The 14891-nt window shown below is 40.3% G+C and overlaps 2 protein-coding genes across 3 annotated transcripts in view; one reads left to right on the top strand and one right to left on the bottom strand.

Annotated features, from left to right (window-relative positions):
* dmtf1 (cyclin D binding myb-like transcription factor 1) overlaps nucleotides 1–5251 on the bottom strand; it is a 7588-nt gene extending 2337 nt beyond the window's left edge. The window contains exons 1-14 of one of the 2 annotated variants that reach the window (XM_067490208.1): nucleotides 5163–5251; nucleotides 3936–4042; nucleotides 3157–3252; nucleotides 2858–2943; nucleotides 2544–2655; nucleotides 2356–2432; nucleotides 2085–2242; nucleotides 1963–1995; nucleotides 1753–1862; nucleotides 1317–1545; nucleotides 1082–1233; nucleotides 783–965; nucleotides 287–369; nucleotides 1–68 (exon numbers count right to left, since the gene is read on the bottom strand). The exon at nucleotides 1–68 is cut by the window's left edge and continues 121 nt beyond it. In XM_067490208.1, coding sequence (XP_067346309.1) covers nucleotides 1–68; nucleotides 287–369; nucleotides 783–965; nucleotides 1082–1233; nucleotides 1317–1545; nucleotides 1753–1862; nucleotides 1963–1995; nucleotides 2085–2242; nucleotides 2356–2432; nucleotides 2544–2655; nucleotides 2858–2943; nucleotides 3157–3252; nucleotides 3936–4035 — 1487 coding nt within the window. In that variant the 5' untranslated portion in view covers nucleotides 4036–4042; nucleotides 5163–5251. Of the gene's footprint in view, nucleotides 69–286; nucleotides 370–782; nucleotides 966–1081; nucleotides 1234–1316; nucleotides 1546–1752; nucleotides 1863–1962; nucleotides 1996–2084; nucleotides 2243–2355; nucleotides 2433–2543; nucleotides 2656–2857; nucleotides 2944–3156; nucleotides 3253–3935; nucleotides 4043–4955 lie in introns of both variants that reach the window. The other variant, XM_067490209.1, reaches the window with a different exon arrangement.
* A 138-nt stretch (nucleotides 5252–5389) lies between these two features.
* Nucleotides 5390–14552, top strand: cwf19l1 (CWF19 like cell cycle control factor 1). The gene is made up of 14 exons (XM_067490212.1): nucleotides 5390–6144; nucleotides 7464–7548; nucleotides 8190–8274; nucleotides 8973–9074; nucleotides 9284–9498; nucleotides 9702–9817; nucleotides 10700–10784; nucleotides 11464–11616; nucleotides 11773–11935; nucleotides 12207–12286; nucleotides 12389–12598; nucleotides 12966–13085; nucleotides 13189–13286; nucleotides 13566–14552. Exons 1-14 carry the CDS (start codon nucleotides 6122–6124, stop codon nucleotides 13708–13710), a joined length of 1680 nt encoding a protein of 559 aa, XP_067346313.1. The 5' UTR covers nucleotides 5390–6121; the 3' UTR covers nucleotides 13711–14552.
* Nucleotides 14553–14891: the final 339 nt, after the last annotated feature.

Raw genomic sequence — 14891 nt, 5'->3', positions numbered from 1 at the left:
AGGCCCTGATTGGGCGTCGTCTGTAGGTAGTAGGTCCCCGGGGTGCCGGTAGGCTGAAGGTGGAAAGACTGGGGGGGAAGAAAACACAGAGAAACAAACGATCACATTTATTTGGTAAAAACACCTTATTTAAGAGATCACTGCACCTGCACTTTATTCCTCTCTCTAATTTTTAGTTTAGAGATTCTTTTGTTGCTTTCACAGCATCATTTAGGTAGAAAAAGAAACTACAAGCTTTATGATGGTATATCTACTTTGTTATTGTCTTGGTGAAATCAAATCTTACAGGCAGGATCTCGAAAGTCTGCAAAGTCCCCGGGTTCAGAGTGATGGTTTCACTATCGCTGGCTGCTACTGAAGAATCAGAGGCTTATAGAAAAACACAAAGAGACCCAGTGTCAGAACAAACCACATACAATGGACAATGTTTAAATCCAGATGTGCAAACAGCATCAGTAGTGTTACTGGAATGCACAGCTCCACTTGCAGTGGAAGCTAAGACGTTACTATAGTTGATTTGCAGGCTAGCAACTCCTGATTCTGGCATTGGATGAGACAGTGTACAGAAAAATAAGGAAAAGGTGCAAAAGAAACTGATGAAGTTCCATTTAGGAGCTTTGGAATTAGGAATTTATATCAGACTCTGATTGTAATTAATTAATGGCTAACACCTGAAGCCCCAGATGGAGAGTAGTGTACTGTATTTGTAGTTTAGTTTTCCAGTATGATACCCAGTTGCATATTGTAGCTTTAAATGTACATAACAGAACCCACAGTCTCACCCAGATGTGTGATCTGCAGCGGGATCTGTACGGGAATCTGCAGCGCAGCCACAGAACTGGGACTAGGGCTGTGGCTGTTCTCCTCCACTCTGGTGAGTCTGATCTGAAACGAAGAGGACGAGGGACTGACTTGTCCGGATGCCGTCTGAGAGGACATGAGCTCCTGGAGGCCCTTTAAGAGGACTGAAAACACACGTGCACATGTTTGAGTGTCAACTCTTTTCTCTTTTGACTTTTTCACTGAAAACTGTGTGTGTGTGTGTGTGTGTGTGTGTGTGTGTGTGTGTGTCCATGTGTACCATTGAAGGGAATATCCTTGTGATTGGCTACTTGTCTCTTGATGCTCCACCACTTGGATCGCAGCCACTGGGGCGATCGGACGCTGCTCCAACCGCCTGCGAGATCCTCCCACTTGATTTCATTCTCATCTTCCACTTCCAGCTCTGATATCCTGCAGCAAATTGTTCATCCTCACAGATTCCTGTAACGTTTTTAAATGTGGATTTACTCCAACAACAACGAACAACTCCTTACCTGCGTATGAGGTTCAGGTCGTCCTCCTTCGTCCACTCGGTTCCACCGCTGTGTTTCCAGTTAAGGTAGTTCAACCATTTTGACCGACACTGTTTCTCTGAGCGCGTGCGGACCTGATCAGCCACTAGTGCCCAGGAGACCCCTCCTGTGACTGCTGAACCCGGTGATACCCCTGCCATCTCATATACAACCTCAGCTAGCCGCCTCTCCTCCTCCTCACTCCATTTACCTGTTTAAAAGGATACACACACACACATACACACTTCAAGTTTGCGATCCCTGGCTGAATTGTTACTGTACAATCTGTGGTCTCCCACATTTTAAAAATCAGTTAAGAGTGTACCAGACTGGAGGCAGTGGGAAACTGCTAGACCTTTTTCTTTCAGACTAGATTTGTTAAACATAATTTTGCAAAGACAAACGTGCTGCTCTGTACCAGTGTTGCAGGTGTCCTTCATCAGTCGACAACGGTCTTTGACAGAAGAGGCACTGCGACCCAGAGCGGCTCCAATAGTTGCCCAGTCGTTGCCGTGCTTCTCTTTTAACCTGGAGAGGCAAACCATGTAAAATCAAACCAAATGTATTTTTATAATTTATAAATTGTGATAAACAACAATGATAATGAAAACTGATTCTTTTTTCTCACGTTTTTAGCTTCTCTATCTCATCAGGAGTGTACCTTGGACAAAAATACAAATCGAAATTAAAATACAAATTAAAAATACAATTAAAGTGGGTTTTATATCACGTTCCTTTTCACAAACTCACTTGCCGACATGATTGCGGTTGTCGTACATTCGCAGAACTCGTCTGTAGACAGCAAAAAGAGGCCTGTTCAACCCCAAGGCCACAGAGCGGTAGAAGTCCTTCCTCTCCTCTTTGGACATCTCAAAAATGATCTCTGCTGGGTCCTCGATGCCTCTGCTCTAAATTAGCCAAAAAGAGGCAGCAGTACAAATATGTATAACATGCATAGATAAGGACTTGACATATGCAGATGACAGAAATAAAGAGCATTAGGGCAGTGACAGTAACTTACCTTTACATACTGATCGATGTTGCCCATCAGAAGGTCGATCTCCTCTTTAGACCACATGCCCTGCTTCCACTTGTGACCTAATTTGGAAGAAATGGTGAACAGAGCATGTTATGTGGCATTTCATCCACCTGAAAAGAAGGAGGACAAAAGGGGACATGTCCTGCCCCACCATATTCCTTTTTGTTTACCTTTATTAGCGAGTGTGTCTTTGTCTTCTTTTGTAGTGAACCATGCCTGACTAACAGCTGCCACTTCTGTCTTCTGATTGGGCGAGAAAGAGTTGTCATCTTCCTGCAGAATCTACACACACACACACACACACACACACAAGCATTTGTAAGACCTCAGCCACAAATTTGACAAAAACAAACCTTTGTGATTTTTTTTGTTATTTGCCAGCTCTATCTGGATTTAAAAAATCATGTCATATGTAAAAAGTGAAGCGTAAGGACTGATTCATCTTTGACACATCTTTGATAAGGAAGCCTTAGGCTACCTGTACCTGAATCTGAGCAACGCCCTCCTCAGAGAGATCGCCGTCGGCTGTGGCCGTCATTGTCACCTCAAAGCCCTCGTCACTCTCCGACACTGAAGAGGAGAATATAAAAAAAGTGGTTACAGCTACTAGACAGAACATGTTTTTAGGGTTTGATTAAAATCACCAAGACTTGAATGCAGCCCAACATTTAATGCATGCTGACATATCTTGTAGTAATGTTTGAGGGTTATGTTTAACCAAAGCTGGTGTGGATGTTGAGGTTCGACATTATATCATATATATATCATATACAAATGTCTCACTGGGTAGGGTGACAAAAGAGAACTGCTGTGTGTCCGAGTCTTCGTGTTCTTCTGTAGAAAGACGCAGTTTCTTCTGAAGGGGCTCAGAGTCATCATCTGTGGACACACACACAAACACACACACACACACACACACAGATAACGTACAGTGCGTTTTTAACTATAACAGCTGCAGTGACTTTACATATACATTAGTTTTCATTATTAATTTAAGTGCATTAATACAAGAATCAGCTACATGTTTAAATTGTCTATGAAAATTGTTAAGTTATTGAGGTCATGACTTTGACATAGGTGGCAAAATAAGCAAGTGGAAGTAAATTGTATCACTATTTCCTGAAGCCTCATGTGGCATCTGAAAAGGTCTTATTTTATCTCTTACAGTATAAAGATGTTCATTTTCCTGTTCAGTAGCTCTACATAAAACCATCAGACACTATGAACTCTCAACCTTTTTGGTAATATATAAAAAATGTTTGACTAGTTGAAAATGAATCAAAATCATGTTTGCCTAGAAGTAACTTTCCTTTAGAAATTACACAAAGCCCAAACCAGTCAGATATTAGTCAAGAGATACTGCCAGTCTTGTCCCTAGTTTTTGCATAGAAAACACTTGTTGGGATTTTGCCTGAAACCGGTAAAAGAGAAAAGCCAAGTGTGGAAAACATGGAAGGGAGCAACAGTATAAAAAAGGAGACATGAACAAAATAAGGAGGATGTAGAAGAGGAAATGTATAAAGCAAATCAAAAAAGAGTTAAGATAAAGGTGCAAAACCCACCATTGGGAGGACAGTGCAGGATGATACTCCCATCACTGTCCTGGGACTTGACTGTTTCTAAATCTGCAGCCTCCTCGTCATCTGCTGCTGATGAACTCATCCTGTACCTGGCAAAGGTAAATTACATTCAGCCAAATGTTTGACTTATTATTACAGTAATAACAAGTATAAAAAGGTCAGAAACCCCATGAAGGGAAGCATGTTTATTTCTCACAGACAAGGCTGAATTACGAACTGGGCAAAGCGGACAAATGCATGTTTATTCCACAGCATTTGGTTCTATATAATGTGGCCAATCATAATGTTGTTAGATACCAGGGGCACTTCACTTTCCTTAGTTTCTGCTTATTGTACAGTTGTGTTTTATTACATGGCTTGGACTTCTAAGAAACACACTTCAGTAGGGAGGAGTGGATCACGCCAACAATAAGAACAGCAGGCTTCTGCAAAAGGGGGAGTTTTCAACTACAACATTTCTAGGGTTCACGAACCTTTCAGCACATAACACTTTCAACCATTTTTAGAAAACGCACATGTCGTTTTAATGTATATTAGCTACAGGGGGGTGTTTTTACGTTGCCCAAAGTTTTGCACAAAGCTGCCTATTGGTCACTGACATCCACTGATTTCCTGCGGAGCGGAACAGGCATGTTGTGGAGGATCAAGGCAGCCAGCACACTGACCGGAATTTCACGAAACTAGTCGCGGTCGATGGACAGTTAGAAAAAAGAGCCAAATACCAAATCGGGACCATGAAAACATTAAACATATATTTCGAGAATCCGAACAAGTGCATAATAATGGTCTATATTAAATGGGGTTTTGCGCCCGATTCTATGTATCGCTATTAGGAGCCCTGACGAAATCAGATTTAAATGCAAAATGGGTTTTACATTAACGTTACAACAACCTTCGACCACCAAACATGCACGTTACAAAGAAAAGAGCAGTGACGTCGCGGATGTTTCCGAGAGACAGACGCTGTGCCGCTTTTCGGTGAAGCTTTTTCAAAATGCTAACCGCTAGCATCCACCAAGCTACACAGTCAAACGAAAGCCGAAAAACCTCCGGCGCCATGTTAGTGGACAAGCGTATGGCGTCTCTGGTTTTCCGTTGCTTTCTTTTGTGTTTTGTGGTGTTTCTTTCCAACTCGGAGCTCTGTCTTCCACACACCCGGCTTTGACTACCAAACAGAAAGTGAATTTTACTTTTGATTTGGGTACTTACTTCCTGTTTTTGGTCCGGGGACTTGTGAGTTACCAGGATGAAGGTAAGTGCCAGGATGGAGGCTCGGCCGTGCGAGGGCCAACGGGGGGTTGCCAGGAAAGACTGTTTTCCGGAAGCTGCAAGTTGTATTATTTGATGTTTGTAAAAAATAATTAAAACAACTAAAGGAATAATTTCTCATTACTTATTAAATAGGCGCGTTACTTTATCTCTATACTTCTGTTTATGTTTATATTACACATTGTGAGACACAAAAACATATCAAAAGAAATGGGACAAATAGCAGGAAGGACAATCAATGCAAAAAGACAAAACTAATAAAAGATACACAAAACTACAACAAGGTGAAAATAACAACTACAGAGAACACAAAGGGACCACATTGATTGTAGCCGTTTTGTCGTTCAGTTTGAAACTGTTCTTGAGTAAAAGAAATTAGACGCATTATGTCTATTTTAAATATAAGCAGGTTAGATTAGTAGTATTATATGAAGGTATTTATTCATACATTATCTTCACACTTATTATCCTCCTTGCTCGTACAGTATACGTGAAGTGTTGATGATCACATAGAATAAAATTAATAGACAACACAATATTTTATTAATTGTAAAACTTCATTCTTGACTCAAGTGAATTTGCCATCACAAACCTGATACCTGGCAACCACTCTGTCCGCTATATTAATTTGTCCGGGTAGCAGCCTGACGTATTTATTTTTAGATTGTCTCCATAATATGAAGTTGGCATTAAACTAATATGTGCACCTAGATAGATCCAGTTGATTGTTATTGTATAAACCGCAAGTACATTTTTTTCAAACGAAGCGCAGTTTGATGAGAAAGAAGTGGTTCCGCTGGTGTCTCGATCGGGCAATTATTAGTGACGTACGAAACACTAAAGCTCCAAAAAGCCCAAATCGCACATTTTAAAACTTAGAGGTTTTATATAGCTAAGGCATGGGAGAACAGCCAGTGAGAGTGTAAGTTCACATTTCTAAATAATCTTTCCGTGGTTTAACTAACGTTTCGTTTTGTGAGATTTCGTCGTTGTTGAATTTGATGGAATCTGTGTTATTTTAACCATGATGTGACCGAATGTTCCTTGAAACTTGAACAAATGTGGACGTGCCGAACAAAAGTTTTCTTAACCTTTTTAGACTGTAGTGAAAATGCAGTGGGTCAATTTCATGCATTTGCCAGCAGGATCTGCTCAAATCCATACGGAACTCGACACCCTCGCCAAACCCCTCTGAAATTTGACTGATTTAAGGTTGTTTTACATATTGGTACATTTCTGCATATCGTAAGCGTGATGTATTATCAGCGGTAAATCGTTAGTGGAGATAGAACAATTCGGCAGACACGTCTACATTAATGTAAACTACATTAATTGTAAAACATTTAAACCTGCCTCATGCACATTTTAAGTTCAATCCTAACGTGTTACTGTTAATTTTGCCTACCAAAGTGAAGTAATGCCTTTAATTTTCATCAAACAGACTTTTTACTGTGGGGGGTATTTAATCTGCTGCAGAACTACCTGATCTTTCTCAACTTTGAAGATTTATCTTTTTGATACTGGCTGGATGCGTGGGCTCATCATGCCGCAGAACAGACCCAAGACCAGTCACATCTTCTGGAATTGCACAATTAGAAGCTACCTGCTACCATTTTTTTTTTTAGGATTGATGAGAAGTGTGATCAAATCCCCCAACACTATGGCAGAGCTGGCGCCCCCTAAACCTGCATCATGTTTCACTATTGCCTGCAGACACTGAGCAGTGAACAGTCTTCAGAGTCTTTTGTTAGAGCCAAACATTTCAGATTTTGACTCACCTGCTGGCATTTCAGCAGGTGAGTCCCCCATTTCAGCCCCCATTTCAGTTTTCAGCTTTGCCATGTTTTGTGTTTCTGGTGAAGAACCTTGGCAGCACATCTGAAATTTTTTTTGCCCTGTGCAGCTGTTTATGTTAAGTTCAGGACTCTGGTTTAAAAACCGATATGACAAAATATAGTCCCTTGCTCGTGTGTGGTATAATATTTTAATCCTGCACTGTGCTACATGCCTATAAATTACTTCTATTTATTTTGTTGTTAAGTCCCGTGTCACTTTGATACTTAATTTAATAGCATTCCAACATGTAATTGGAATATTTCCTATTTCTTGGAGCTTAAAATGCAATATTTCTTGTTGGCACACAAATTCACGAAATATAAAAGTAACAATTTAAGATGAACCTTTCAGTGACTGAAACACATAACTGAATATTGAAGAATTAAACAGAGTGTTTCTTTGCAGCTTGGCATGTGGTGATGTTAAAGGCAGGCTGAATGCTCTGTTCAATCGAGTCCAGACCATCCAGAAGAAAACGGGACAGTTTGACGTGAGATGTTTTTTAATTTTAAAATCTAATTCTGAAATGTTTCTATAAAAGTTTTTTAGTTACTCCATGTGCTTTACAAGTAAATTAAAAGTCCTGCTTTCAAAATTGTACATAAGTAGAAAATACAAAGGTAATATTAGCTATTGTAAATGTGCTTAAAGAAGAGAGTAGTGGTGGATTAGTGGGTAGAGTGGTTGCCCATCTACTGTAACTACCAAGGACAACTTCTCCTAGCCAAGTGTGACATACACTCGCTCAACTTTTTAGAATTTTTGACAATCCAACAATTCATCAGTTTAAGAAGAAATTAATTAGGAGATTAATTCATAATGAAAAAAACTATCGGTTGCAGTCCCTAATTAAATAGTGAAAGATTGGTGTCACCTCAGCCAACTACAAGTAATCGCAACATATTTTTATGTTCGTAGATATATACAATAGTATAATAGATACATAAAATGTTATATTTGAAAAGTCACATTTTAATCTTAAATGAATATCAATGTAACAACTTTCTTTGCTAAGTAACAGATAAATGTAATCAAGTAAAAAATTTTTTTTTTACTCTGTATTTTTTTTTCACTGTAGTCGAGCTGGGATAGAACCAGACGAATGAATGCTCTTGTGCTGTTTCCCCCCAGCTGCTGTTGTGTGTTGGAGAGTTTTTTGGAACCACCCCAGAGGCTGAAGCAGAGTGGCAGCAGTACAAAACAGGAGCTAAGAAAGGTACAAACATCTGGGTTAAGCGACCGTTACACTAGCTTCCAACAACCAAAGAGCCATTTAGGACTTTACAAACCTAAAGCTAGGTGCATACACTTTCTGTACAGCCATGACCTGAAGCTTTGAAATCGACTTTGCACAGATCATTTGACCAGCGTTACACTATGTTCTGTCACCACTGTAAAGTGTGACAACAGGGGATGCTGTTGCATGTTTCTGTGAATGCTCAGGCTTAAAGACAGCCAAACACCAAAAGTACTTGACAGATTTAGGACTGTGCAAATTTATGATGTGCCATAATGTGTTTTTATATGATTTATTTAAGGGTTAATATGGTTCACGGTGGATTGAGAAACTGAAGGATTTGTCAGTGATGTGTCAGTTTTTATAGCACAGCCCTTCAGTAAAGACAACACTTAAGAGCTGCAATTTTGGGCAGCTGTTAAGCTGTTATGACATTTTCCGAATTCATCTCCAAACTCCATGTAAAACAACAACTTATCTAAAATGATTATTGGTTAGATTCCCAGTTCCTCTCAGCTACAAGTCAGTGTCCTCCTGATAAGAGACCAAACCCCAAACGCTAAATACCTTGAATGTAGCAGCTTGTCCAAAACATTTTTCACATATATCAGAATTTATAACCATCTATATTTTCTGCTCCTATTTCTTCCTTTGAAGTCTCTTTTGTGCTTTCTCAGCTCCCATTGACACTTACATCCTCGGAGCAGCGAGCCAGGAGACAGTAAAGAACTTCCCCAGCGCTGATGGCTGTGAGCTGGCTGAAAAAATCACATATCTCGGTAAGAACAAGCACACATACACACAGGGCACATCAGTTCTCCTAACAGTATCCACATGTCCCTCACTTGTGGTGCTTATCACTTCCCGTCTTTTAGGTCCTAGGGACCTATCGAATAAGGGAAACTGGCACCACACAGCACTTTGTTTGTACATTCAAGTGTCCTATATGAAACATGGCTCTGTGTGTGTGTGTGTGTGTGTGTGTTAGGTCGTCGAGGTATGTTTACAGGTGTGTCTGGACTACAAATTGCCTATGTCAGTGGTCAAGAAGCCCTCCAGGAACCTGCCCCAGCTCACTGTTTCACGTCCAAAGATCTGTCAACCTTTGTGGCTCCGCTGACCAGCAGCTCCAAGTTCAGGGGGGTCGACATCTTGCTGACATCGCAGTGGCCCCGTGGAGTGTGGCACTACGCAAAAAACCCGGTAACAAGTCCACAATACAGAAACATTAGTGTTATCTGTTACCCAATCAATTTCTTTTGATTGAGGCAGTTAAAACATGTTTTTTTTAGTTTTCACTTAATAAAAAATGCAAACAGACACTTGAGCAAACTGCCTCTAGAGTGGATAACTGAATACTAAGGAATAGGCTGTGCTGTTTTTTGTTCCATGGATCTGTTTTGCAGGATGTGAACACGGAGTCGCTTGGAAGCAGCTGTATTGCCAATCTTGGAGACAAACTGAAACCACGGTACCACTTTGCTGCACTAGAGGACTCTCACTATGAAAGACTCCCATACAGGTAGGCTGGACAGAAATGACAGGAAGTGCTCTGTAGTAATACAGACTTTCCATGGAACACAGCCACAAAAAAAGAAAAAGTGAGAACTACGGGAATGTTGAGGGAGTCAATAATACTGCATACTTTGATTAAGGCTGTGCCTTTACTAGGCATAAATCAGCACTGAAAGATATACTTCCCATTTAAGTATAATCATTTAGATCTGTTTGGGGTTTTTCCATGAGCAGACATCTGTAAATACAGCTAGAACGTAGAGACAAAAAACCTTCAGATCTCTTCTCAGAATCATGCTGTTTACATGTTTTCTCCAGCTACAGGTCAAAAGAATAACGGATGTTGTCTCAGACAGCCTGGGGCTTGTGTGCCCAAAGACTAAAGATGTGAAAAATGTGCCAAATCTTTAAAATCATATTGCCAAGTTTGTTTTAATATCAGAGTTATCTACATTCATGCATCAAATTCCGCAAGGATTAACATTACTTTGTTATAAATGTTAGTGAAGGGCTGATAGAGAAAGGTACTAAACTGCAGAAGCAAATCAATCCCAAATTTACCTCATGGGGCTGTAAAACATATCCTCTCATACTCAAGACGGGGAAAAAAAAAACACTGGGAAGATTAAAATGACTTCTTTCATAAAAGTGTTTAAAACTCTAAAGACCAATGACCAGCTGGATATAGAATGTAGTTAGAATTAGCTCCACCAAGAGCAGCTCCAACAGTAAGAAGCTTCATCAGTATTAATAATGTCAGGTAACGCCACCTTTCATAATTTAACATTTTATTACAATTTTAAAATTAGAATGTAGAAATTGTGATCTACACAGTACATCTACAGTTTTTATTAACATGTTCTGCACGTGATTCTGTTTCCATCCTCAGAAATCACGTTGTCCTACAGGAAAATGCTCAGCACGTCAGTCGATTCATCGCCCTGGCTTGTGTCAATAACCCTTCCAAGAAGAAGGTGTGTGTGTGTGTGTAAACATCTGTCTATATTATATAACGATTTTGTTGTTATGAGAGCCTGCTGCTTGTACCTTTTAGAAATTCCTGTTAGGTAGAGGTTTTCCTGCTATAAGGGGGGGGGGGCTTCAGAGTAAAACTAGGTGTGGTGCAAGATACTCAGGAATTCTTTTGATGTTGCCAAAATCCCAGACAGAAAGGCTCACAACTCAGTCTGAAACCACATAACAATCCGAGCTTTTTTTACATGCAGACTTTGCTTCATTGACATTTAGCGACACTCGCTTACAGTGGACACACAGAACCCACTTTGTTTCAGGGGCTGCAGAAACATTCCACTGATAAAATATGAAAGTATATTGGGGGAAAAAAATGTAAATTAGTGTTCTGCGTATCCAAAATTTCACGGATCCCCTGCATATAAACCTCCAAAAAGCTGTTGAAGACTGAAGAATCCTATAGTTTAAGAACATGGGAACTTCCCCATTGTGGGAAATTCTTTAAGCACATTTACACCACCAGCTTTAAATAGCACTGTGTACGTTTTATTTTTAAATAATTAGTTCAAATTAAAGGGAGTCTAAGAATAATTACAGACTGGCATAATGTTGCACTTTCAGTATTTTATGTTATTGAGGTTGTCCAACATCCATAAAGTGACATTTTTGTGTGCGCTGCAGTATCTGTACGCCTTCAACATAATCCCCATGAAGACCATGGATCCATCAGAGCTGGTGAAGCAGCCACAGGACGTGACAGAAAACCCCTACAGACGCTCAACAAAGGACAAGACAAATGCACAAAATACAGGCTTCAGCACATCAGTAGATGAGGTAGTATGTGTGTGTGTGTGTCTGTGTGTGTGAGATTTTCCTTCCACATAAAGCAGGAAATTACATTTGACATTTGTTGGCTATTCTTCTGTATGCCATGCATTTTTTACATTTGAAATCTTTATCCTCTTTGTTTCCTTCCTGCCATCTGCTCAGGAACCAGCGCATCAGTTCTTCTTTGACCTGAGCAGACAGCAGGGTGGGGCTCCTCGTGGCCGTGGCAGAAAGAGACATCCAGAGGGCGGTGGACGAGAATGGGGGCAGCAGCGTGACAGAGACGGACATCATCAGGGACTGCCCAAACAGCCCCGCAGGCAGCGTGAGTCTGTTTTTACAGCAGGGGCATTTACTGCATCATGGTATATTAAAGTCACCCATCCCACGGGGACAAGAATAAAAACAGAACTTGCCTCGGAATTGGCACGTTTTCGGTGTAAGGGAAGTCCAGCCCTCGTTTTCTGGACATCTCTGTGCACGCTGCTCGGAGGAACTGCTCGTAGCCAATTCAGCATCCAGACTGACCAAATGTAAACGTGATAAAGAATTTACATTTTATTGGTTTGTTTTTCTTCCCTTTTTATTTCATGTAGCTCAGCCGTCTGGTCCCTGCTGGTTCTGTCTGGCCAGTCCTCAGGTGGAAAAACACCTCGTCATCAGCATAGGAACACATGTGAGTTTATACTTTTATAGAATTATCAGCACATTTCTCCCAGGAGTTGCTATTGGACAATTAATCTCATTGCTACCAACACTGACATATAAATATTTGCAGTGTTACCTGGCTCTGGCTAAAGGTGGACTGACTCCTCACCATGTGCTGATCCTCCCCATCGGTCATTACCAGTCTGTGGTGGAGTTGAGCTCCGAGGTGGTACAGGAGATGGAAAATTACAAGGCAGCACTAAAGAGCTTTTACAAGAGCAAAGGAGAGCGCTGCGTGCTGTTCGAGAGGAATTACAGAAGCCAGCACCTGCAGCTACAGGTAGAAATGCACAGTCAGCCTTCACGCTGTCGGGCTGTTGTTGTTCCACTGAAGATGCAAAAAAATGACGGTTAAACATTCTAAATAAATATTATTAAACGTGTAGAACATTTACTCATTTTGCACCTTTTGGCTCATCACCATCACACGCTGTTGTTTCAAATAACTTAAAGCTAAATTAACATTCTTTATACAGCTTAAGCTTTCACTCCGTTACAGATGTTAAAGGAACACAGGCTACACAATGCACTGTGGACAACTCTTGTGACATCACATGTTTTAGCTGCACACACATCAACTTTAGTTACTGTGTTGGAAAATAAGTTCTAGTACGGTTCTAGCCAGTCTTTCCATTGTTGCTGTTTAGGTTGTCCCCGTGCCAATGGACCGCTGCACCACGGAGGACATCAAGGAGGCGTTCATGGTCCAGGCTCAAGAACAACAGTTTGAGCTGATGGAGATTCCTGAACACACAGATCTCAAACAGGTACAGTACACGAGTAAATACCGCTGGATAAAAACACTACAAGCTGTAGAGGACTGTTCATCTTGCGGTTTGAAATCTAAAAGCTGTAGCTCTGTGTTTTCAGATTGCTCCTCCAGGGACACCCTACTTCTATGTAGAGTTGGACTCGGGAGAGAAACTGTATTATCGCATCCAGAAAAGCTTTCCTCTGCAGTTTGGAAGGTTTGTATTTAAGCACAAACATGAGGATTTAGATGTAAAAAAACCAAAACACTAACCTTCAGTCTACACAAAAAGAACTGTGTGCATACTCCCAAAAACAATCTATGATGTAATTCTTTTTTTTTTTTTTAAGTGCATAATTAATGGATTCAGTCCTCTGCTCCAACTGTGATTTAATGACATCTGATTTGAAAGATAGGAAATGTTGCTGATATTTGGAATCACATGTTCAATCATCGGAAACATGTGTTTTTTGGCTGTGTGCTGCCTTATGAACAGAGAGGTTCTGGCCAGCGAGGCACTGCTGAACATCCCAACTCGAGCTGACTGGAAGGAGTGTAAACAGAGCAAAGAAGAGGAAGAAGAGTCCTGCAAACAGATGAGAGATGACTTCCAGCCATATGACTTTGCCTGGGACAACTAACACAATCCCGTATCCAACTTTCCCACTTGCATAATCCTGCAAATGTCTGGCCCAACATTACCTCCCTCCGAAATTATTACTCAACTTGGTTGTCATACACAACAAGTACACACACCCCACCCCAGCCAGAATGATTGCTTTTAAAGGAATAGTTCGGCATTCTTCAGCTTGATACCAATTTCATGGCTGACTATTTAATATAAACTGTGAATATGCATATCAGTTAGCTTAGCAATAAGACAGGAAGTAGGGGGAAACTGCATCCTGGCTCTGTCTGAAGGAATCAAAATCTTTCAACGCACTTTATGGTGCTGCTTTTGGGCTTTAGATGTGCTGGTACATGGATTTTGTTAGCTTCATCTAGAGCTAGGCTGCTTTGTCCATTTCAGCTGCCATCAGTCTCTGCAATCAAGCAAATGGGTCACTTTCCCAAAATGTCAAACTATTCCTTTCAATCCGATTTCTTTCTGGTAATGTTTGTCATTGCAAGTGAAGTGACAGGAGAGATATTTGAAACCGTTTTAGAAGGATCATGAAATCACCCATTTTTTAAAAGTTGCCAATCTAAAACCTTTGCAGTTTTTTTTCTCCGTGCTTAAGTGATAGTTTTCAGTATTTTAATGTTAACTGGCAGTATTGTTTTGAACTGCTCATCTTTTGGTTTCCTTTATAAATCTCACAATAAAATGTGAAATTCCTACAGGCTGTGGTTCTAAACAAATGGTTTAAAAAAAAAAAAAAAAACTACAGAAGCTTTGTCTCTCTGGAGACTTTTAACACCAAGTGAGGGAATTTTTTTTTTTAATGCATTTTGTAAATTTACAAATAAACATATTTTGGGATTCTGCTGTTGCGTTCATTGTGTAGTTCCATAATTGGTAAAAGTAGTTTACAATTAAAATACTTTCATGTTTTACGATTAGGGTTGGGCGATACCATGATAGCATGTGACTATTTGTGGTAAATGAATGGCTATTTTACATCAGTCATTCTACAGGCTTTAAATATCTCTGCAGTTAGGCTTAAGCCATGTAAGCTTCCATAAAAACAAGATAAATACATTCTGAGATGCCATTGGCTCTATTTTTATTTTTTTTGGACCGTTTCCGCACAGTACAAGCTCTGTGCTGACTAAACTTTTGTTTAGACGTCAATATACAGACTCAGCCTCCCACTACACC

This window comes from Channa argus, chromosome 21 (assembly GCF_033026475.1).
Source record: "Channa argus isolate prfri chromosome 21, Channa argus male v1.0, whole genome shotgun sequence".
NCBI classification, from domain to species: Eukaryota; Metazoa; Chordata; class Actinopteri; order Anabantiformes; family Channidae; genus Channa; species Channa argus.
The sequence above is the reverse complement of the archived record's forward strand: the minus strand, read 5'-3'. Positions and strand labels throughout refer to the sequence as shown.